The 25896-nt window shown below is 41.0% G+C and overlaps 1 protein-coding gene across 8 annotated transcripts in view; it reads right to left on the bottom strand.

Annotated features, from left to right (window-relative positions):
• FRY (FRY microtubule binding protein) overlaps positions 1–25896 on the bottom strand; it is a 425513-nt gene that overhangs the window by 237846 nt on the left and 161771 nt on the right. The window contains exon 1 of one of the 8 annotated variants that reach the window (XM_036831327.1): positions 12903–13266. The exons of 6 other annotated variants lie outside the window; for them this stretch is intronic. In XM_036831327.1, the coding sequence (XP_036687222.1) occupies positions 12903–12972 (70 nt within the window). In that variant the 5' untranslated portion in view covers positions 12973–13266. Of the gene's footprint in view, positions 1–12902; positions 13267–25896 lie in introns of those variants that run through there. One more of the 8 variants, XM_036831329.1, reaches the window with a different exon arrangement.

Here is a 25896-nt window from a genome sequence, read left to right as displayed (position 1 = left end):
GGCGCTTGCTACCATAGACATCGTGCCAACCCTGCCTGTGGAAACCTCACCCTCAGTGCCGGCACACAGTTAAAAGAACAAAGGTGAAGGTCATCACTTAAGAATGTGGCAAGGACCAGAGCGTCCTGGAAAGGCAGCCAGGTGGTGGCAGCAGAAAGTCTGGAGAGGAAGAGTTTTGATGCTCCAGATGGGAGGTGATGAAGACCTGGAACAAGGCTGTGGCAGAGGTGATGGTGACAGAGATCCAGATGTGGAAAGGGAAGCACAAGAAGTTTCAGCCATGTTTTGAACGAACGACAAAGAAGGGTTGAAAAGGACTCAGTTTCTTGCCTGGTCCTGACCAGTAGAGAAATTGCAGCATCTGTGATGAGGAAAATGAGCACAGTGAGGGACCTGGAGGAGAGAGATGGAGTCACAGCTTCTCCAGGCTGCTGAGAAAAGATTCAGCTTTGGAGATGACTATCAGCAAAGCAGGGAAATAACAGAGAAAAGCTGGCCTTTGGGGTCAGGGGGCTATATTTATGTACAAACTATAGTCACTCTTACTCAGAGATGCATTTCATCTTTCACGGGGTTGGTTCCTGGTCATATCTGATTGTAATTATTGATTTATGTAGGTCTCCTTCACTAGACAATCCTCTCCTTAAGAGCGGGAACTTGATCCATGTCCAGCTTAAAGTCATCTCTGGGTATTAGAATTTAGTAGGGTTTTGTTGGGTTTTTTTTCTGCTGTCTACACAGATTGTGTCCAAAGGCTGGATGCAACAGGTCAATCAGAGTGGCAAAGAATGAATTTTTCCTATTTTCAGGAAGAAACATGCATTCCAGAAGTTCCCCCAGCAACTGAATCACAGTTGCAAGCTTGCACCGAGGGCTGAACAAGCGAGGACCTGCCTCTTTCAAACATTCTGGTGGGAAATCATCACAGGAGAAGGGGGCTGGGCATGACTCCTGCCGGGCTGTCAACAGGAATAGAGGCTCGAGAGCCAGAAGCAAATCGAATCCAGGTGCCAGTACTTATTCACGCACTTCCCTTGGGCAAGTCTCTATGTGTGTATGTGTGTATGATTTATTTAGTTATTTGCTTTAGGTTTCTTCATCTATGAGATGAGATTTGCCTCAGTAGGATTTGATTTAAGTTTAAATGAGATAGTGCTTAGCACATTGGCTGAAACACAGCCAATTCTTCTTATTGGACCATTGCAAGATTATCTTATGGGGGCCGTGGATAGGTGAAGTGAGTCAAGCTAAGGCCCTTTCAAATTAGTAGCTGAATCTGAACAATGAGATTGAAATCTAAACCTCATTGGAAAATACTGACATTTCTACATAAGTGGAAATATCTGAAAACAGGAAAACATTTTGTCATTCTTGGGTAATGACAAGATTAAGGGTATTTCATCCACTACTGTCGGATGGCCCTCAAATTAATACTGTATTTGTTCATTTTAATCTAACAACAGATTTTAATAAACCTATTACATTCCTTTGGTTTTTTTCTCTTTCAGCTGAGAACTGGGTACAATCTTCAAGGGCTCAAGTTTCTGATCTAGTAATATTCTTCCTTACAATTTGCTTTAAAAAAAAAAAAGAAAAGCAGACGCAAGTTCTTATTGAATGGGCATAAGAAAGAAAACATCAGAAAATTCTCCTCTTCCTGAAACTGGAGGCAAAGAGATAGAGAATTTTTATTCTGAGTGCTCTCGAACTCTTTGCCACTGCTTCTTGACAAATACCACTGAGGTAACTTATTAAGACTTACATGTCAATATACTTCTGCTCCTACCTGAGGTTCATCAATTTCACCTACTGTTAATCCATATCTTTATCTTACAAATAATGATGAGAGGTAGCATAATTTAGTGTTTATCCTAGAGTCTAGGTTTGATTCCCGGCTCTGTCACTTACAAATGGTATACGCCAAGTTGGGTCACGGTGAAGATTCGAGGAAATGATGCAGGTAAAGCATTTAATACAGCGCTGATACGTCATAAGGGCTTATAAATATCAGCTACTATTATTGCGTTTAATGCGATGTTATATAACAACAGGTGGTGATTAATAGTCATCTACCATTGTACAGTTTATATTTTATGGGGGTTGTTATTGGTTGCTACCCTTTTCTCTTGGTAAAAGAGTATTCTGTTCAGGTACCAGGTAGAAGTCTTGTCTAACAGAAGGTGGACCCACCCCAGTGCAGGGAATGCATCATGATTTGTCGAAGCCAACATGGTAATTCCATTCAACTTTGCCAGTAATTGGCATGTGACCCAATTCCAGTCAGGACTGCAAGAGGAAGTTTGCCGGGGTTTTCAGCAAAATCTTCTCCTTCCTGCCAGAAGACAGACCTAAACTGGGCCTCATTCCTTCCTCTTAAGTAAAGCAAAGATATTTGGAACTAAGGTGGCCATTTTGTAATCATGCAGTGACAAGTCTAAAGACTGAATGGTCTGGGTCCTCCAGCTTCTAAAGCCATTCAGAACCTCCCAGCTCCATCCAGGCTGTGGTTAGGCAAGCTAATTAAGTCTTTATTCTTTCAGCCATTATAAAGTTATCCTATTACGTATAGCAAAAGCATCCTAAAATGACACATTTCAAATTACTAGATGGCAAAGTTAGTTCTATGACTAACCATACCATTATGGCAGGTATGTTACTGTATTTTGAGTTGTGACAAGAAGGATTTAGGATTTAGAAATGAAAGTCACTGATCTTCAGAATCCTACTCAGTAGTCTCCAATTTATATATATATATTTTCCTTTTTTCTTAAATAAGTAAAGCGGTTGACTAATTACAATGATAATAATTTGAATTTCAACTCCTTTGCCCCCCTAAGAAAATGGTACTAATCATTGAAATGGCAAATAGAACAGTTAACAAGAGAAAGAAAAGAAGCTAAGGTAAAACAGATTTTTGGATATTTAAACTGTGATAGAATCTTCATTCTCATTCATAATTGTGACCTTTCTTAAAGTTCAAACATTTAAACTGTTAGTTAAAAAAATAGTTTTTCTCAGTTGAAAATGGGCCACGTTTTAAAACACCTTCAAAACCTGATACCTCAGTTGGCATAAACTAGGATTAACTTTCCCATAATGATAAGGACTGGGGGTTTGTTTAGTAAATGGAATGCACAATGAGAAGACTAAAATGTCTCATTTTCCTATTTGCTTGCAACTGTATTCAGTCAAGTAAAACAGAAAGAGGACAGGTTGTCTTAGAAAAAAAGACGAGGGCAGGCCTCAGGGCCACTTTCACATCATGAGGGAAGGGAGACCAAACACCCAGTGTGGCCCAACAGGGGGTGGGCTTCTCTATAAACTCCTCAAGGAAGCTACGATTCTCATTAGAAAAACAGAAGCTCAATATAGAGGTAGGGGATGAAGAGGTACAAACTATTATGCATAAAAAAAGCTACAAGGATATATTGTATAACCCAGAGAATATAGTCAATTCTTTACAATAACTACAAATGGAGTATAGCCTTTAAAAACTGTGAATCGCTATATTATACACCTGCAACATATAATATTGTACATCAACTATACTTCAATTAAAAAAAAAGAAAAGTAAAAGATTAATTCTGGGGCGCTGAAATAGTACAAGTGATACTAAGGCTAAGTTCATGTTGTCATTCAACTGCAAGGCCTCATTTTTAGTGAAGATTTGTTTAAAATGTGGTTTTCAAAAACTAAAAGTTGAAAAGCAGGTGTTTTTTTTTTTTTAAGAAAAAGCAGGTGTCTTTTTTTTTTTATCTTCTCATTGGTGCTCCAACCTGCAAACTTTAAACTAACTGCTCATAATTTGCTAAAGTCATAGGCAGTATGCTTATCTTGAGCAACTTTTCTAGTTTTAACAATTCTTTAAAGCTGTCACAGAGCTTTCTACCTAGCTGCAGGCATTAAGTAAAGGTGAACAGTATAATAAACCAAACGATGTTTCAGACAGATTTTTTAATAGCATCTTGCATCCTTACGAACTACTTTATTTCAACATAGCTTAACTGAAACACGATATCTACCAAAACCTAGGAGCGTATCCTCTGGCTGTACGATCCTATGTTATAAAACCTCCAGAATGCCAGCAGTCTCCAAAAACACCATATCTTACTGTGCAGAAAGAAATGCCCGTCTCTGGATCAAGAATGCCACACTTCAGATTGGAGGCAACCCTGTTCAAATTCACTGAGTTAGACACACAGTCACTTTGCTGTAAAAATAACAATAGAAAGAACCCGATAGGCTGTGTAGTGTGACAACTTTTTCTTATTCGGAATACTGAAGAGCGAGCTAGTCCAAGAAACTGACCAAGCTTAGAAAGTCAGAGACTGGTCTCTACTTATCAGTCAAGTTCAAGAATGTACAGCTCACCCTCCTTTGGTCTGGCTTTAATGGGGCAGGAGAAATAACCGACAAGTATTACAATGTTTACAGAAACCTCTTTTTTCAGTGGAGGCATTCAAAACCCTTCATACAAAACAGCTAGAGACAGTGTCAGCTTTGCTCCTTTCACACAAGGAAGTAAGGGAAGGAGACGATCAAGGTCACACACAGAAAATTAACAAAAACAGGGAAGGAAAACCTAATCTTGTATTTGCACAATTGAAGCATTTTATTGATTTGACGGTTACATAATAAATCATTTTACTGATTTGCTGAATCCTTCCTACATAAATATAGCATTCAAATGGAATTTTACTAAAGTATTGCCCTAGTTAATCTAATACCCTCTCCTTTTCATGGCTGCCAAAATATATATTTACCTGTTTAAATCCAGACTCAAAGAAGTCAGCCTAGTGTTTCTTAAGCTTAGGACAAAAAAATTTAATGGAGATTTAATTGTATAGTTCCATAATGTTATGCTTGTGGCATTAGTGAGAAATACTAGACATTTCAAAGCTGTCTTCCACTGCTAAACTACTTTGCACTTTGCAATTGATTTAGAACAGCAGAGGCAGTTAGAGTTGTATATCAAATTAGAGTTGTATATCAAATTAGAGTTGATAAAAGCCCTTAATGTAGATTTGAATGTCTTCTTGAAAAAGATTTCAACTCCCTTTAATTGACATGACAACAAGTCCTTACAGTAGCATAAAAAGTACTGGCTGAAATATTATGGCTTTGGCTTAAATTTCCATCTGCAGCTCATCAAATGACTAAACAGTAGAAAGGAATTAAACCAAAATCAGACTCATTACAGAGCCTGATATGCTGGCAGAATATAAACTTTCACTACTTAGCATCTGGAGTTTTGGATGACTAACATTTAAATGCTTGTGCTTGTATGTTCTGTAAAAAGAAGTGTTTGTAAGAACATAGGTGAGATATATGATCATTAAACAACGTATAGAAATATATAATTCACATATACACATACATACACAGTCCTTCTCTCTAATCCCCCAAATATGCTGAAGAGTGAGAGGACCACTCCAAATGAAGTATAATGGCTTTAAATTAGTCCCACGCCAAAATTCTGATAAACATCGTAACTCTTCTTCACATTTTTCTAAGGTAAAGAATGCCTATCTGAAACCCTTGCTCTCCCAAATACTGACATCTGGTCAAGCGTTCCTGAGTAAATAATTTACATTTCCTTTTCTCCTTCAGCCATCCTGCTAGGAGGAATATTGGAAAATGTCCTCACAGGACTCTGCCTGCAAACACCAGGCTTCCAATAGTTCTCTGATGCAGTGAAAGTACAAATCCAGAAAGTTAAAGTCAACAGAATCTATCAAACACATCCTCCCAAATAAAATTCTCCGGGGCATACAGTGTCTCTGAAATATCACTGGATCCTCTCCTAGTCCTGGGAACTTCTGCACTAATAGTCCTGAATTCTGACTCTAATAAGGAAGGAAGAAGGGAAGCTCTGAGACCCTTGATGGTGGGATCCAGGTCTGATTCAGCTACGAAGCTCTCAAAGCAGAGTGTCTAGTGCACAGAAGATGCTCAAGAAAGAAGTAATGCATAGCATTTGTGTTGCGTCTTTGACACTGTCAAGCAGCAAGACATTTTGGAGTAATAACCAAGAAAAGCTGATGCTAAGATAGTAAGTTTTTGAGTATAAGGCAGCATTGAAAAGTAAGTAAAGATGTTCTAATGGAAAAGGCTATTCCCACTGCTCCTCCAAAACTGGGAGATACATTTCAGCTCAAAGAAAGAGGATTCTTTTATTCATATAGCCAACAGTTCTACAATGGAACAATACTGAAATGAATATGATGAATGGGATCTATCAAATGAGAGAGATTAGTAAGAAAAAAAAAAGAGATAAAGCTGTGTACTATCTTTTCCATAAATGCCACTCTCCAGGAAGTCGGTGCCTGCTAAACCTTCCGCACTGGGGTCATCTGCAAATAGTGGGTGATTCCCAAAAGGCACCATGTTGCGAAAAAGTAGAAATGTTTAAGTGTTTAAAAAAAAGAGGACTAAGAAATGCTAGGGTACAAATAAATTTGGGAATTTTTAATACATATGTTTTTTGGACAGACTCACCTCTGTATATCTTATGAGATAAATGCCAAGGTATACTGCACTTAAAAAGTCCCATTCAAAGGTCAAGACCATGGACTAACATCATTATTTGTTCATTTGATCTGAAACCTCACAAAATATACCTATGTGATGCTGTATGGGTATCTCATACCACAGAAGCTGAACTTTGGGAGAATTAAGCCTTTTCATCCCAAACCAGGAACATTTAAGAAGAAGCTAGTTTATTCAGAATCAATGCATCTCATTCATCAAATGAGGTAATGTGGTGTCTGAAGGCGCTGAGCAAACTACAAGGCACTAAATACATTTAAGGTTTAGTACTAACAAAGAACCTGCACAAAAGGCTTATATTCAGGGCTGTCAATCTATAGAACACCTCCAACACAAGGAAAATGTCATTTCTCATCAGCCCAAACTTACTTCTGAGCCCGGCACATTCTGAATATCTCACCGGGCTCAAAAATATAGATGTAACTAATAAGATGATCAGGACACATGGAATCTATTCAATTCCTTGAACTGTACCCAAAAGTGAACTAATGAGTCATGGGTACTAAACTGTTTTGAAACAGATGTCTTTTAAATAAAGGGCATATTTGCATGTTATATCAGTTGAAACATCTAAATACTGGCAACTTTCTCAAATATCCTGGGCTGTTCCCGCATTGTAAAAATATCCAGGTCATTTCTCCTTCTTGCCTACTGCTGTTTGCCTTTCTGACTACTTCGGTTCTTGTTGGCAACTTCTGCAAGCAGCATGCAAAAGTAGGCAAAGAAGTTGAAACTGAATCATTTTGTGTGGCCAGTCTCGTGGGGGGTTTTATGGTGGTGGAAACCAGAGCTATCAGGTAAAATGAGATACCCGAATTATAGACAGATTTCCAGCATCCCTGGAAATAGTCTCCCTGTTCTCACTGCTGAAGATAATTAGGGGTTTGCTACTGCTTCCCAAAAAGAACACAACAGAGCAGAGAAACCCCAACAAGATAAGCAAAGGACAATTCTAAAAGAAGACCATTAATATATTCTTATTTATTTGAGCTATTTAATTAAGTATTTACATGTACTTTTAAAAATGGGGGTAATCAACATAAAATATTCTACCAGAAGAAATGTACCTTTTTACTATAATCCTTTGTGTGTGTGTGTGTGTGTGTGTGTGAAATCAAATGACCATAGGGCACAGAACTGGCTGCGTATTATATTTAATAATGAGAGTAAAGAGCTGTTAATACTTAGGGCTTTCAGACAGGTCTGTGCTAAGGGGATGGTATTCTCCAGCACTGCGTCTTGAGAGAGATGGCGGGGCAGGGGGCGGTTTCAGAGGTAGACAGGGAAGGAGGAGGCAAAGAATTGGGAGTGTCATCAGCCAACAAGAATGAAAGTACCTGTAAAGCACTAAAGTCCCCAAAGTGTTCTTGACCCTTTGCTCATTCTATGGGTAATTTTTAAAAAATGAGATTATCAACTGGATTGGGGGAGGGGTTTATGGCACTTACTACCATCCTGGCTTTGAGCAAACCACTTATTCAACTCTCATTTTTTCATTTTTCTCATTTTCATCTGTAAGATGTAGATAATACGTAACCTTGCAGGGTTACTGGAAAGAGTAAAGATAATAAACAGAGTGGTCATATGGCCTCCTTTGCCCAGGGCAGTCCCCGTTTATGCCTAGTGTCCCAGCATAATTATTAACTTTCACTCTTAAAGGTGTCTCAGTTTGGACAAATAGTGATGTGGTTTGCCCTACATATAATTTACCAAGCATAACATTTGACACAGGGTGGGCCCTCAGGCACTGTGGCAGCTACTGCTCTTCTAGATTCTAGGATTGTTCATGCATTTCAACCAAAAAAAAAAAGCCAAAACAAAACCCCAAAAAAACCCCAAAAAACAAAAGCAAATAAAAACCTCATATTTTCCTCCATCATAAACCCAGGATACATCAACTTTTTCTACTTAGAGAGAGCGGGTATTGATCTGGGGTTCCGTTTCTCACAACTTCAGCAGAGGTGACCATGGCTACAGGAACACGGGAGTAACTCTCCTCTAAGTGCCTGGGACAGTGCTGGGTGCTCCCCACTGTTAGAAGAATGAGGTGCGTGTGCTTGCACTTGAGCTGTACTGCTCTGCTGGACTTAGGCAACTTGGTTAACCTCTTTAGTTTTCTACTTCTTTAAACCAACTCTACAAAACTAACTGAGCTAACATCTTGAGATTTTTCTTAAGGCTTTCTCATAGCATCTTTGCAGTATCCTGGTGACATAAATAGGGATCAATGAGTAGTGTTCTGCAGTGAATCGGACATGTTTTCAATCCTTACTTGAACGTGGTTTCTCTTCGTCCCCAGAGCTTACCATATACTAACCAGCATTTCTATGTTGGACAGAATTACTGTCCTTACCACCATGACTTACCTCACTACAGCGTATCTGAAAAATGCCACACTCAATTCTTCCACTAAAGCAAGTTTTTCTACAGCACCATGAGTCATTTTATAATGTACAGCAGTCCCTTCCAAAACAGGCCAGGGGCTTGTTCAGTTCCCCAGAGCAGTTTGTCAATGGAATTCTCATTCCCTGGAAGCGTTAACAGGCATTCAAAGATTTCTCTCTATGGGGTAGCAAGGTTTGTCAGCATCGTAGGAAAGATACAAACTATCCTGCCCTGGAAAGATGGAGATGTTGAATGGACCCCGAATGCCCCTTCATCCACTGGGCCCCGTGTTCACTGGTCATTATGGGGTGGATAGAAACCCAAGGAACGCCGGTTAGAAGTTTCAGATCAGCAGGAGAGCCTACCCAGCAGCTCTGTGCATCAATACAAAGCAAGCCCTCCTCTCCCATGAAATAGCTTGGAACTATCTGCTCTAAACATTTTCTGTAGTAAACCTGAAAGGCCAAGGTGACTTTCTGCCACCAAGAATACTCCCAGGCCATCTCCCACACTGCTGGAAGGTATGTACTTAGGGAAGGTAGGCATAGTCCACTAGAAGCTGAGGTGGAAAAAGGGGTAAAGATAAAAAGTAAATCTAGAAAAAAGAATGGCCCAAAGCAGGGGCTGTAGTGAATGCTGACTATTCATGGAATACTCCAGAGAGGCTGTCAATGCTAAGGTGAAAAATGGTCGAAGTTTGGTTTTAAGTGGGTTTAGAAGAAAGGGAAGCACTGGAATACATTAATATTATTTTAAAATTTATTGAGATTCACCATGTGCCAGATATTGTGCTAAGTACTTGACATCTTAATGCCTCATTTACTCCTGTGAGGTATTCATTATTGTTGCCTCCATTTTACAGATGAGAAAATTGAGGCAGAGAGTAGTTAATTGATTTTCCAAGGCCTCACAAATGCAGGAATCAGAGATCTGAACCAGGCCTATTTGGTTCTGCAGCTTGTGTGTTCTAGGTGAGGGCGTGCCAGGTTAGGGGGCTGACATGTGTACAGGCACAGACTGGAGAGCAAGTTAGTGAAATGCAGAGGGGGAAGCAGATTAACTATGGCTGGAACAGAGAAACATGAGAGAATACGAACAAGGAATTCAAAGAGGGTCCTGTATGGTGGTCCCCGACACTTGGGGGCAGAGGAGGCTGTGATACAGTCTTTGAAAAGCTGGCAGAAGCCTCTCCAGGCTGCTCTATGTCAGGTGAACCATGAGGAGACCACTGCAATATTCCAGGTTAAATTGAAGAGGGCCCATGGTGGCCATGGCCATGAACATCAAGGGGGTGCAGCTGTGAGAATCACTGACCAGCTGGGGAAGGCCTGGATAAGAGTGGGGAAGAAGCAACAGGACAGGTGTCCAAGCGGATAAGGAAAGCAGTGAAGTCTACAAAGGACATTTTATTTCCAGACATCAAGGCCATTTGAATTCCCAACTCCATTAAAATGAAAGGGCAGCCTGACAGAGAGGGCAGGCCAGGGAAGAAGGGAGTGTCAAAATGAACAGTGAGCGAAAAGCTAATACATCTCACCAGGCAATAACTGATATAATTGACCTGTTAATTCTTCAGAGGAGACAAATATATACAAAATTACAATGTGCCATTTAAAAAAAAAAGATAGAAATCTTAACCTGGAAATACTCACAGAATCATCTTTCCTCTTACTACCACCTTGCAAAGCAGTCAGCCATGGTTATAGAGTTTGTTTTATTGCTTTTTAATTGTTGTACTTTTATAAATAAGCACCACTACATAATCAGAGGCCTGATTCTCCATTCGGGTATGTGGCAGAGGGGGGCTTCCTCACCTGTCAAACTTGTGATGCTGGGCCCACAAGCTGCCGACCCCATGGTGCATCCTCTCAGCCCTGGTGCCCTGCGTAGGCTGAGCGTCCTAAGGCTCCTGTTTTTTACTTTGTCTTCCACACAGACAAATTCCTTTCTCTTTTTTGCCACTGAAAATATGTAAAACTGAGAGCTATGCTAGTGTTGCAACAAGCTTAAGGAAGCCTAAGCATAAGGTGTATTTCCTCTTCCTCTTTTAAGAAAGGACTGAAAAACATTCTGACCCCCAAAGGCATGCTAGAGAATCACCAAGTTCACTCTTCTGCGATAAAGAAATTAAGATAGAGGGCAGGTGCTGTGTCTTAGTCACCTTTGTAGCTCCACAGCCTGGCATGTAGTAGGTGTGGAATAAATATTTGCTGAATGAATTGAAAGAATTCAAAATTGTGTCCCAGACACTCTCAAAGTAGAAATGAACAGTCATTTTGAACCATCTCCTGATGTGAAGGGGGCTTTGGGGGGGGGGCATGGAGAGTTTAGGAAGGGTGGAGAGAATATAGACTTTGTCTAGAGTAATTTGAAAATAGACAAAAGGGGAGAAAGATTTTAAAAGAAATCCCATTGGCCTCAGGATTGTCACAACATAATTTTCTATCTAATGAGGCAATGACAGAAATGGATGGAAGAAAATAATCTGGCCTTAAAGTACTCAAAATAATAATTCAAAACCACACACTGATGTCCAACAGTTAAGTCTCTCCAGATATCGGAAAACTGCTCCATAAAGAACCTTGTATGTCAAATTCTTTTCATTAATCAAAGGATAAACAGACAAAGGAATATTCACCCTCTGAGTGTGAAGTATTACACAAGTAATGAATCCAAGATAAATGAATTATGACTATAACAAAGGAATGCTGTGTTAGGGTGACAGTATTACTCCCAAATGGCTTCCCACTTGTAGAAAAACAGCTTCAGACAAGCCCCATAGTGTATACAGTGGTGCAAAATGATCTGGAAAAGAAGGTTTCTATGGATAGCATTTAGAGATGAATATCCCTGAATACCTTCAGGCTGAAGGTACTTTGGCTCTTTTCTCAAAGCAATTATGGCACAGGTTCTCCTGCCCGGGTTGTTTACATAAGAACAATCTTGGCCACAGGTCATTTGTGTAGGAGATAATTAATCACCAGCTCTTTGAGCTCAGGTAGGTTCATTAGTATGCACAGAATACAACATAAATTTTTTTCTTGGAAAATTTTTAAAAATTTCAAACAATTAGGGATCTGTAACACCAGCCGGTCTTTTATCCAAAACAAGTACAAAGGCTGGTTGGTGAAATAAAGAAGACTTTGTTTTTAAACTGTTCAGAAAATACAAGGCATCACTGATCACCTGAAGGCCTCATTTTAATTTGATTCCAGATCCATGATGCCTTAGAGGTTGTCTTTTGGAAATATCTGACTGCAAAAACCTTTAAGTAGGTCAGAAATGGAACTTCAGAAGCCATAACATTCTGATATCCTAATAAATGATTCTATGGTCAGCACCTCACTTGTTTATGTTTCAGAAAAGCACATTATTGGGACGATCACAAACGTCAGGATTTTTCAAAAAGTCAAATACTGTAATAGCATTCTGAACAACATCCACATGGACAGGGAGAGATCAAATAAATCTGCAAATGCCTCTACAGTCAAAAAAAAAGATGAGTCAGGTTTTGGACTATTAAGTACTTTTTTTTCTTTAGACAATACCCTAATAAAACAATTATGAAGTACTCTGAAACCCTGCCACACCCCTTTGATTAAACCACACTTCACAAAATATTTCGATAAAACCTGAACACATTAAACAAACACCAAGGCAGGAGATGCAGCCTGGAATGCCCCATCCTGCGCTGGCCAGAGTCTGAAGGGCCATCTCACTTGAAAATTTAATCAAACCAAAGCTACTGTCATTCCACCGCAGCCTTTGCACTTCAGGAAAGCTAGTTCAGTCTCTGACATTTTGATTTTCATAGCAGATGGAAGCAAAAAAAACCCCAAAAAAACAAAAAAAATAACTTCCTCGGCTCACAAGCCTATGCGTCCAGTTGAGATTTCATTTCTCGGACCTTAGGCAACATCCAGCAAACAAACAAACAAACAAACAAAAGGTTATTTTCTATTACTCACTATTACTCCAGGATTTCAGTAAATATTTGATACTGATCTCAAAGAAGCCGGAATCCTGCTGGCTGGCCATGTCGGCGGCGTACAAAGAGGCTGCTCCTCGGACTGGACCGGAGCCGCCGGGGGAGCAGGTACCGGGCGTGGAGATGCGCTTGTCACAGGTTAGTGATGTAAGCGGGGTCAGCAGCCGGGAGGGAGGCTCTGCAGATCTACCTCCAGCGCCGGCAGCGAGTCCTCATTTAAAGGACACGGAGCAGCCGGGGAGAAAGAGATGCTCGGCCGCTCCTCCTCCTTCGGGTCCAGAACTGGCTCCTTATTTGCTGGGGGCTGATCCCGAGCCCTGAGAGGCGGCGGCGGCGGCCACTGCTTTCATTTCTGAGCTGCTATAACCAGCCACGCCCGCTGCCTGCCGCCCACAGGTTCGGCCCGGCAGGTACGGGACCCACCGAGGAAGTCCCCCACCTGCCCCGGGAGGGAGGGTCTCTCGGCCGGCCTGCCGGACGCGGCGCAGACAGGCTCCGGCTCCCACGGCTCCTCCGGGCCGCCGCAGGGCTGAGGGATGGGCTGGGAGGGCAGCCTCCGCCCCCCGGGCTCAACCTGAGCCACTCCTCAGCCCCGGCTCGGCTGCGGGAGGGACCTCCCGGCTTCAGAACGGCCGCCGGTGAGCCGCCCGCGGCTGCATCGCCGCGGCTCCCCCGGCGTCCGCCCCCCGAAATCCACACACCCGCGTCGCCGCAGGAAGCCGAGCGGCACCCCTGGATCTGGTTTGCAGCGACGTTTTCTGAAAAGCCCCCTCCGCCCGCCCCGCTGCAGCAGGAAAGCTTGATAACAGGATATCGGCCTGGGCTTTTTCCTCCCCTCCTTTCACGGGCGCAGTGGAAGCTGCACTTTGTGCTGCTCGCTCCCAGAAATGCTGTCATTTTGAGGGGCACCCGCTCCCCCGCCCCCACGTGTGCGTCCGAAGGGGACGGTACGAACCGCTCAGGCTTGTTTACCGAATGCCAGGCTCCACAATGGACCTTCAAGCCTGTCTTTTCTACGAGCCACCGAGCCCAGGAAAGCTTATTTTTATTTGTTATCAAAAGATAAGAAGCAAAGCGTTATATTCCTTGCGGCACAATGGCTTTTTACTCCATGAAATCTTGATATCAGGTGTCCTGATTTCAGTTAGCTTTGTTTCATGTTATTATTTAGCTGGACTAGAAGATTAAACTAGAACTTCAATCTTGACAGGCTACGTTTGAGTAGGTGGGATTTGGCTAAGCATCTCATCAACCATGAGTCCTTCCCCCTCCCCAGTACATTTACGACTAACATTTTCCAAAGGCGTTAATAAACTATATTAATAATTATTTCACCAAAAAAGTGAGCACCCCTCCCCCACTCAAAATCAACACACAAATAGGACTTTCCAGACTAACAGTTCATTTGAGAAATAGTAGGGAAAGAGTACACTTTTTCTAAGACTAAGAATTTTTAAAAATTCAACACTAAAGAGAACTTTTAGGACTATGTCCTGAAATGCCCTAAGACCCTATCAATACAATGAGCTTTTCAGACTCCTTATAGAAAAGGTAAGCACTCCACCACCAAGATTTCCAACTCCACTCACAGCACTTGCTTCTCATGAAGTCTCCTCAGATTGACTTCTGTTTCACGAGCTAATTTAGTTCTATCACCTGTACTTTGAATATATGGATTCCAGGTGAAACAGGACCCAAAGGATTTACCAAAATGGCTGTTACATCTGAAAACAAAAATATCCACGCCCACCTTTCTGGTGCCTCCCTCACTGTGGTTGGCAATGAATGAACAGGGAGGCTGCAGGGTGCCTTGGAGTTAATGAGCACAAAGCCTCTCAAAACTCATTAGAATTTCCTAGCTTTGAGACCTAGGGCAAGCTATTAACCTTGCTAAGCCTTAGTTTGCTCATCTGTAAAATGGGGATCCATAGTGGTACTGACCTCATTGAGTTGTTGGAAAGTTTAAATGACATTCTGAATGAAAGTGTTCAGCATACTGTCTTGCGTACAGTAAATGCTTAATTAAATTTTAGCTATCTTGATATTTATTATGAACCCTTAGGGACTCTAGAACTTTTAAATTTAGGTTAAATACATTTTTGTACCATTTAAGCTCTATCACCTTTGAACACCAGTGGTAACTATGGGGACTACAAGGTGGAGACATTTAAAACAGCTCAATAACCAAATGCTATTGTATACTGTTACTCAAGCAGACAGAATTTTCTCTGTTGATTTTATAAAAGAGATCTTAACTGGCTTTTAAAAGTTTTCAATCCTACTATAAACATATTAATTTGCTGAGAATGTCACTCATATATGTTATTTCAAGAGGACGCTCTCATAAAATTTTAAATGCTATTTAGAAAAGAACGTGTTTAATGGCATCTAGTTTTCCCTGTGAAGAGTGAATCAGCAACTAAGCCCAGTTTCTGTCTGTTAGAAGCCGAAATCTTGTCCAGTGTAGGCTTTTTTTTTTTTCTCTTCTCATTCGAGTACCTTTAAAGAGAGCATATATTGTAAAAGGACAGAAAAGGCCTTTTGTTTTGTTGAAAGCCCTGCAAACCAAATAGCATGACACCTGCTGCAAGCTGGGATAAGACATATTTACCCTTTGGTTTCCTCTCTCTCTAGGTGGGTGTGGGAGGCTTATGAAAAATGTAGTCAGAATGGGCACCTGGACGGAGGTATTTAAAATACAAAATAAAATCTGAATTCGTCCCTGGCTTGTTATGAGACTTCAGTTGTCATTTAAGATGAACTAAAACTATTTCAGCTTTCATATCTGTAAAAAAGAGGGACCCTTCCTTAAGAATCTTAGGAGAACATGAATCTTTAGGCAAGGGATTAGGCAGAGATGTTGGAGGCTGAGAGAAAAGTAGCAGTAATACAGAAAAAGTGGGAGGCCTCAGGAAATGGTATCAAGGTAGGGGTGGGCGGGAGTTGGAAAGTGACCTGAGACAGTGATAACAATTAATGACACCATCTACATTTGTTGAAAAGTAATATCGTCCTGAAAATCCCTACTTTATCACATTTAAAGGTGCCCATTCTTACCCCAACCCTATGAAGTACTATTAATAGCCCCATTTTACAGATGAGAAAATGGAGGTTTAAAGAGGCATAAAGTAAGACCAAAGGTCAAAGTCATATGGCTGGTAAAATTGAGGTCCAGCAGATTTTAGAGCCTGAGTCATTTATTCTAAATTTTATTTATTTACTTTAACCACAAGCAAGGCCAGAATCATGCTTACCAACCTCTTTAGCGAAAGTCCAGGAAGAGGTGCTAAAACCCTTGTTATCACTAAAAGGAGTGCTGCAGGCCCCACTGGCTCTCCAGGACTACTCACTGCCTTCCTGTCTGGCTTTAGTCTGGAGGAGGAATTGTCCCCTGAGGGGCTGTAGCCCTACCTAAAAGGAACCCAGAGAAGAATGCCATGATTTTTCACATTAATTTGATTCATCCCACAGGTTGTGTTCTGTATAAGGGACGCCTGACCTGGGGTGGGAGTGGGGCGATTAAGGGTGGACATCTAGTCCGAACTCCACTCTCCAAGCTGTCAACGGGTGGTGATGGGCTGTGTCCACCCTGGTGTGGGACTGCATCTACCCAATACTCAACCCACAGGAAGGGGTGCCTATTTGTGATCAAGATACCTAATGGGCTGGGGATAGCCTGGGTGGTGCAGCAGGAACTAAGAAAACAAGAGTGTTTCAGGAAGGCAGAGGCCAAGTGGTCACCCAGGTCCCAGGTTGCTGAATGGCAGTGGGATGAGGGTGGTAAAGGGCTCATGGATTGTATCTTACAATCCATGGCATTTACCCACATCCTACCTGGATTCCTATTATAACCATCTGTCCCATGTCCCCCCAGAAGAGCTGTGTGTCACTCTGTTGTGTATCTCCCCCCACCTCTTAGCACATGGTAAGACCTCATGCAAAATACACACACTGAGTGAGTGAGTGAATGAACTGACTTGTCATGCGTGCCTAGTGCTGGCTGTTGCCTGTGACAAAAACGTGCAACAGAAGTGCAATCAGTTTGTGCTCTAATTCATATTCAATTTTCCCTTTCTTAGCATTTTTGACAATTTTTTTGGAGACCGTAATGTGTGGTATTAAAAACAAATGTGAAAACAAAGCGAGGCAAACTATCTGGTTGCTTGCCAACATGGAGAGCCATTATCTAATGATTTTAAAGCATCTGAGTGAGTTGATTGGGTTAGGACTGGAATCCGCCCCCTTTCCCTGTGGATGGCTGCACGTGGCTACACACATGTAATTATTGTCACAGAGTGACATGTACATTCATGCACAGAATGTATGAGGCAGAGGAGAAATGTTTTACCAGCATCCTGAGGAAACAAAGGAAAATTGCTTAATGTAAGAAAAAAATTCCTGTATCAATTTTTGATCTGAACTTTCAAATTCCAAAACAGCACTAAATATATTATATCCCTACTAGTATATATTGTTTCTTAATAAGAACAGTTCCAAGTCAAATTAAGTATCGCCTGGATTGAGTTAGAAAGACAGCAGTTGAGATCAATGGAGACAATTGTGGAGAAAGGGTTTTGTTTTTCTTTAAGCAGTAGAATAAGAGGCCTTTTAGAGATAACCTAAAGAACAAATGATTGACATAAATTACAAGCTGCTATTTTGGTCTATGCATAATTTGGGCTGATCTATCCTATGCTAAGAAATTAGAGAAAAAAATAGGAAGTGACGGCACACAACGTTCATTTCATAAACACGGAATGCAATCATCATTCCCTTAAAAAAATCCAACCCACGTATACAAATCTTCACAAAAATAGATTCCGCAAGTTTTGAAAACATTTACTCCATTACTATCCAGTACAAATAATTCTTTGAAATGAATTGAAAGACATTTAAATTTTTTGAATGTGACAGAACTTCATTAAAGCACAGCTTGTTGCTGCACAGATTCAGACATAAACAAGGAAAATCATGTCTCCTAAAATTGTTTTCATTAAAAAACAGCAGCAGAACCCATTTTTCTTCCCCACTCATCTCTCCTGGCCATGACAAAGGAACTGAACGTTGGTCTAGGGCAATGGGAAGCCCTAAAAGATTTAAGCAGGAGAAGAGGAGAGGACAAGCCTGAAGTCCGTCCCCTTGCCGCTCTCACAGGGAAGGCCTCCTTCCCTCATGAGCTCGTGTCACCCAGGGTGTTTGACAAGTTCAGAGTCAAGTAGAAGGATGGACACTTACTGAGCCCTCGATGTAAATGCGCTGTAACTAGAGGACCTGTACGGACAAAGCTGAACAAAGGGGTAGGTCTGCTGGTCACCTGTGGGGTGCCTTTCTGCAACGGGCACTGAGACACCAGGACAAGGAATTGGGACTAAAGTGTCCCTTAACTCAGGTCTCCACCCCAGCACCTTCCTAACTGGCGAACTGAAAACTGGGCTTCTCCCTCAACACTGTTCCAGACAAATGAATGGAGACTTTGAGAGCAAATATTCAAGGGATGTTAATTAGAAGGGAAGCAATATAGGAGACCAGAGTCTTGAACACCTCGTGGTCTCAGTTTCCTTGTCTGAAAAATAGCGCTTATCTCACAGGTTCTTTTATAAGAATTAAATGAACGCACAGGAAGAAGACAACTGTTCAGTAGCAGATATACAGCTAGCAATGAACCCAGAATACCCAGCGCAAAATGCTCCCTTCACTCCAGGGCCAGATTAGGGAAAGGGGGAGAGAGGAACCCTGCTCATCACAGAGGGTCCTCCCGGTCCAGCCACCCACCCCAGCTGGCTACCAGGGGAAGGCTGAAGTTTGCAAAGATAAAAACCTAAACGTGCACGTACAAAAAAAAAAAGTATTATTTAATATTTTAGTGCTTCTAACTTCTGGTGCCCAGGGTAAAGTTAGCAGGGTTCTGGTTGGCTTAGTATCAGCTCAATATTTACCTAATTTATTCTTCCCATTAACCTCTCAAGGCAGGGCCTGCATGTTTGGATATTATTAACCTAGAGCCCAACCCAGGAGATGCTGTGGCTCATATATATTTTGCACGTATAAATATAAAGATTTGACCTCAATTTCTGCAGAGTAAATGCAAGGCACACGTAGTATTTAATACTGTTCTGACAGACGTGCATGTAAAGAGAAAATGTGGAAAGGTTTCTTCCACTTACCTTTATCACAAAGGTACTACTTTCCTACCCTATTTTCATATACCACCAGCAACCTGAAAAATTGTTTACACTGACATACAAACAGCTCCAATATAACTAGCTACAACAGCTAACAATTAATATATGATTATAAAATATTAAGTCCTTTCTGAAGAAGTAAAAAATGGCATTTGCTTCGCATATTATTTACCAAAAATGCACAGATAATACTTAAAGTAAAAAACAATTCTATTTATCTTAATCATCACTCTTCCCCAAACACTATTTGCCATCTAAATGAGAACTAAGAAAATGTTGGTTCTTCTCCATAGGAATGATAATTTAACAAGCCCAAAAGGAGCGTTTTCATAGTTACATTAAAATTTTTGAGATGTGGTAGGCTATTTCCATTATTGAGTGATAAAAATTAAGTACTTTTTAGGGCTAGCGCTAATATTCCCACTAATGGTCCTAATTTCATGCATAAAAATAAACATGAGAGTTTAAGTCATAAGGGTCAGATCAACTTTTGCTCAAAGGTACCATTTAATGTGTATAGTTATTGAAATCTATAAAATCAATGAAACTGGACAAAATTAGAAGTTTTGATTCGTTTTTTATATACTTACTAGTTAAATTTTACATACACTAAAATTTTTTTCCTTCTTCTAGGTATGATCACATGTTTATAGTTACCTACGAACAAAAGTTGAAGGACTGGGAATCAGGAAACTATTGTGCTCCTAATTTTGACCTTGATACTATGACCCTGGACAAGTTACTTTTCTACTGAACGAAGGATGCTGCTTCTTATCACCAAACTGCCTCATCTCTTGGGCAGGCCAGCCTTGGATTCTTCATACTATTGGGAGGAACCATGGAATGATGAAAGCAGAACACTGGGCAATAAATTATTTTATGTAAGTCTTTGGCATTTATTATTTGAATTTTTTGGCAACAGAGTCACCTTCTCAATTATGTTTTGATAAAGCTAGTATCGAAGATATCCAATATAAAGCACACACTGGCTGACTAGTAGGAGAAGTTGACACAGGACCAAAAGATAATTGGGAATTAGAAAGAGATAAATTGATATGAAAATAATGGGAGTTGTCTACTGGGAAATTAATGAGCCAACGTCAAAGTGCTTTACTAAGGTTAGAGGACAACTAGGAACTGTACAACTATACAATTGTATAGGAACTATACAACTGGACGCATCCTGTAAACCAGGGATAAACCATAGCTGAAGCCAGATCATCACCACTGAGATTAAGAATAAGTTGAGCTAAGGAATTAAAGCCATATTGAATATCCCTTTGTTCGGAAATAATGCTTTAAAAACAAGTGTCTGCCTCACTGGGCATCACTGACTAAACCTTCAAAATCTTCAAAGTGACCATCTGTTCTTGGGGTCGTGTGGTTCGGACCCTCTGATTCCTACCTTTAGAAGACTGTGGTCTGAGCCCAGCAACAGTGAATCAGAGAAACACCTACATCGTATGCTTCTTCCAACAGACACAGTTCAAATGTAGTAGAAAATGTAACTGTGAAGGGGCAAGTATATTTTAGAGGATAGAGAAAATCTTTTGCAAGGCATGTTTTCAGAAAGGGTGGGGAAATCACCACCCTGCTTCGACCAGACAGGCAGTGCTTTGTGTAGGAGGGTGCGGCTGTTAGAAACCGGCTGAATGATGGAAGGGAGCAGCTTAACAGGCTGGTGGGGAGAGCAGCTCCAATGCTTAGGAGCCAGAAGGGAGAACAATGATCTCTGCAGACGGTTGGGGTGGGTGAGGTCACTCTGAGAAGCCTAGGGAAACAGAGGTGGAAGGTCATGCTTCTGACCCTCGTGGTGTTACCTATGGAGAAACCCAAGCTCAGTCAGCCCCTCTCCCACCAGGTACTGCCACAGTGATCCACATCTGTGCTTGAGCTATTCCCTTCTCATCCATAAGATGCACGCGATACGCTACTATCTGCTGTCTACAGAAAGTTATTTCATGATCTCAGAGGAGATTCTGTAGATGAAAGGGCTTTGGATTCCCAGGGCACTAGTGTTAAGATGCTCAGGGCTCCATCAGTTTAAGGATCAGACAAACAAAAGGGTGGGATGTCCCTCCTCAGCCCTTTCCTCTTAAAGAAACACACTGTCACCTTCCCAGCTATTGAACGTAGCCTGCTGGACTTTTAGTTTAGGAACACACCAGGGTTGTCCCGCTATTTGAGCGGCCATTTCCAAACTCCAGGCATCTGCTGGTGGTTTGCTTGGGTCTTATCCAAATGCCACTTGAGTCTCTCTGGATAAATACAGCATGAGTGAGTGGCATCTGTAGTCTGCCTAGGACTCCACCCGACCTCAAAACTTATTTCCATCTTCTTCACTCTCCAAGGGACTATCCCTTGGAATTTCTTTTTCTCTTATTCTTTAAATTAAAAAAAGTTCACTTTGTCTATGAATTCTTATATCCTCACCTTTGTATATCACTCTCACGTATATAATTAAATTTTTTTGTTCATTAAGACAACAAGTAGCAGAAGAATAAGGAAAAGGGATATGGTTGTGGGGCTTCTGCTGGACTTCTGGGTAAGATACGGTGGCAGGGCATTTCTGAGAGTAAGAAATGTATTAGGAAGAAGGCTCAGTCTGGAATGAACATAGCAATACTCTTCCTCCGCTCTCTATCTACCCTTAGAGATGAGGAAACGGCAATTGATGGGGATCTGACAGCTAGGACATGGTGGAATAATGATAATAACAACAATGAAGATAATTGCTGGTTATGTGGTCAACCCAGGATTGGAGCTCAGGTCTGACACTAGGCCAGTGATGTCCACATATGCAATTTAAAATTTTCTAGTACCTACATTTATAATAACTAAAAATAAACAGGTTAGATTCAATTTAATATCTTTTATTTAACCCAATATACCCCCAATATTACCATTTCAACATGCAATAAGTATAAATTAGTGGAATTTTTTTTGCACTAAATATTTGAGACGTGTTGTGTATTTTACAGTGCGTCTCAGTTTGGACCAGCCACGACAGTCCACGCGCTCAGGAGCTGCATGCGGCCACTGGCTCTTACTGGGAGGACAGCTCTAGGGGCTTCTTAACTATTTCAGGGCATGAACCCCTTTGGCAAAGCCAATGGCTCCTTCTCAGAATGTGTTTACATGACTGAGACCAAAGACGTGGGATTATAAGGGAACCAGTTATTTTGAATTAGTGTTTCCATTTTTTCTAAATATATACCCAGGAGTGGAATTGATTGATCATATGGTAGCTCTATTTTTAATTTTTTAAGGAACTTCCATACTGTTTTCCACAGTGGCTGTATCAATTTACATTCCCACCAGCAGTGTATGAGGAGGGGGAACCAGTTATTCTGAAATACAGTTATCAAATTATTTTAAAAATCAGATTAAAAAAATCTAATTATTTTAAATTATGGTATTGTATGTATGCATTTCTTTAACAATGCACTAAACATAATCTAGAGACAAGCCTAAGAGTTATAATTTTTAAATGAAATAATGAACATAAACAATATTGAAATCTACCTAAAGTAACTGTAATGGGATGAAACTTATCTCTGATTTCAATTAGTAGTGAAGTCGTAGGTATTGCTAATACTAGGTTTTTTGCCTATATTCATAAATGAAGAAAATACAAAATTTCAGTTAGAGGTTAATGAGAAGTAAAATGTAATTTTTTCCCCATCTGCCCAAGGAGTGGACCTGTTTGTATCAGTCCTTCATTCTTTCTAAAAGAATTTCCTCTAACCCCTAGTCTCTACTGCTCCCAAACACCTCGCCTTCCAGGAAAGCTCACAGTTTCAGGTTCTCGAAGATGGTCATAAATTATCACTGCAGATTTGAGAAGCTTCTAATGCTTTTCTCCCAATTCTTTTTTTTTTTTCTAATACTTTTTTGGTCACACCACACAGCATGTGGGATCTTAGTTCCCCCACCAGGGATGGAACCCATGCCCCTTGCATTGGAAGCACAGAGTCTTAACCACTGGACTGCCAGGGAAGTCCCTCTTCCAATTCTCTTGATTCTATTTCTTTCTCTTCTTTTACCACTTGCTCTTTGTCATCCCATGGCACGCTGCAGTATCTTACTCTACTATGAAATATTCAAGTGATATATAAAGAACTGAACCATTCAATAAATGAAAATAACATGTACCACAGGACTTTCCCTAGAAACCATAGGTACAATACCCACCCAAAAATTCATTGCTTGACTATAGAATAACATCTAATTACAATCCTCACATTGTCAAGTACATGCAGTACAACTTATATTTGTATATGATCTAAATTGTCCATGTTTGAGAATATACTATATTAAAATGTCATTTTCATAAGGTAAATAAGCTCCCCCCCAAATCTGTGCATTGCTAAACTGATGAATGATAGCCTAAATTCTTTGACTATCCAAATGGAAAGGAGATATGTTATTACTTACATTTAGAATAGTACTCTTATCTTAACAGCTAAGATTTCATTTTGCTTTGAGTTGTGGAACTAATTTGGTGGATCAAAACCAGCCTATTTTTCTATTAAAATAGAATAGGAAGGACACATCAGAGTGCATCATGTAGTAATAAGGGTGAGCCCTATTTCATAAAACTTCTGTTTTTATATATATATGTATGACATATAAATATGTATGATATATACATATGTTATATAAATACATACACACATGTGAATGCTGGGTTGCAATGTAAAATATATTTCTCATCGTGCGTCTTAGTCAAAAAAGTTTAAAAAATTTTATACACTGCTGGCGAGAATGCAAAATGGTTCAGCTGCTGTGGAAAAGTTTAGGAGTTCCTCAGAAAGTTAAACGTAGAATTACCAAATGACCCCACAATTCCATTCTTGGTATATATCTCAAAGAATTGAAAACAGGGACCCAAACAAATAGTACACCCATGTTCATAGAAACACTATTCACAATTGCCAAAAGGGGGAAACAGCCCAAATGTCCATCAATGGATGAATGAATAAACAAATTGTCGTATATCCATATAATGGAATATTATTCAGCCATAAAAAGGAACGAAGTACTGACACATGCTACGTGGATAAGCCTTGAGAACATTATGCTAAGAGAACGAGGCCAGACACAAAAGGTCACATATCGTATGATTCTATTTATTAAAAACACCCAGAATAGGTAAATCCATAAAGACAGAATGCAGATTGGCTGTTGCCAAGGGAGCAGAGATGGGGGAATTGGGGAGAATCTGCTTAATGGTTAAGGGGTTTTGCTTTGGAGCCATAGATAGAGGCAGTGGTTGCACACCATTGTGAATGTACTAAATGCCACTGAACTGTCACTTCAAAATGGTTAGTTTTATGTCAGGAAATTATTTAAAGAGGAAAAAAAAAGTTCGAATGCCCTAGCCCTAGAAGGCTTGTCCCCAGGTCTACTTTTCCATTTGCCTGGGGACCACTTGCGGTGCTGCTACATCTCCACCTAGTGGTGAAGGAGATTCCTGTCTGGACTCGAGGGCTGAAGACTCCTGATTGCCAGGCAAGCCACCCTCACATCAGAGGGAGTGCAGTGTCTGAAGCAAGTCAAGGTCCTTACCCGGGCCTCTCCTTCATAAGTGTCCAGAGGATGTACAGTGATAACCTCCGGTCCCCTTGAGCTTCAGGCAGGGAAGAAGGACAGTTTCCAGTCCTGGCCCTGAAATATTTCTCAAGAAGTCAGGAATGTCTCTGGGATTTGTTTATCTGTCTATAAACTGGGGCCCACATTCCCTACAGCAGGATTACCATAAGGGTTCATACAGCATAAGGAATGCACCTAGCAGGTAAATGCTCACCAAGTGTTAGTTCCCTTCCTCATCCGTCATTATTTCTAAAGCTACTTGGTATGGACTTGTGAACCCCAAACAAGAGCACTCATACCTCCAAGGGGGCTCCCCTGCTTCAGACTGTCATCCAGAAGAAAAACAGAGACTCTGGGTGCTTGGAGCAAAGAGACAGGGATCTGGAGAGTGCAAGCACAGGACACAGAGTGGAAACAACAAATACAAAGCCCAGAGGTGAAAGCAGCAGGGCCTGGTGAGTGCCAGGTGGCTAACAGAAATGGGAAGAGGGAAGGAAAGGAAAGATCTAGCAGACATTCTAGTTATTGCCATAAATGTTGCCTGAAAGTTCCTCATCATAAGAGAGAGGGGGTGTCGGGGGAGAGAAAGGCCAAAAAATACACAAGGCAAAGTATTTGAATATTTTTGCAAGTGGGCTTGCATGAAAGATTCCAACTTCATAACGTGTTCTATAAAAATGGGATGGAAGGCAGACTGAACTGTGAGATGTAGTTACAAAAAACAACCAGAAAAGACAGACACAAAATCATGTGCTTTTCAGATTACAAGGCCAAAGGGTATAAGCAACTTAAAGGGTAAAAGCAAGAACATGGAGGGGGGAGGATCATGAAATTAATTAGAAATAAAACAGGGAAGAAAAATTACCAGAGCAAAATGCACTGCTCCCATGGGAGAATATTCTGGATTCATAAGGAAATTACATAAAGTGGTGTAATTTGGCATTGGAAAACCACAGGAAACAAACTCAAAACACCTTCCTCATACACTTCTAAGAACGCTGACAGGATCAGTGGGACAGATGGTGAGGAGAAAAGAGCCCTGCCAGCAGGTACAGGGGACCAGGCTGCCCCGCCAGGGGTCGTGGGGTAAGCAGGGCCCCCTCCTCTGCGGCTGTCATGTCTTGCATTTTCCCCTCCTGCCATCCCATTCGCAGGGACGACTTTGCCTCACAGGTGGCATCGGATGTGAAGGCCCCC

This window comes from Balaenoptera musculus, chromosome 18 (assembly GCF_009873245.2).
Source record: "Balaenoptera musculus isolate JJ_BM4_2016_0621 chromosome 18, mBalMus1.pri.v3, whole genome shotgun sequence".
NCBI lineage: Eukaryota > Metazoa > Chordata > Mammalia > Artiodactyla > Balaenopteridae > Balaenoptera > Balaenoptera musculus.
The sequence above is the reverse complement of the archived record's forward strand: the minus strand, read 5'-3'. Positions and strand labels throughout refer to the sequence as shown.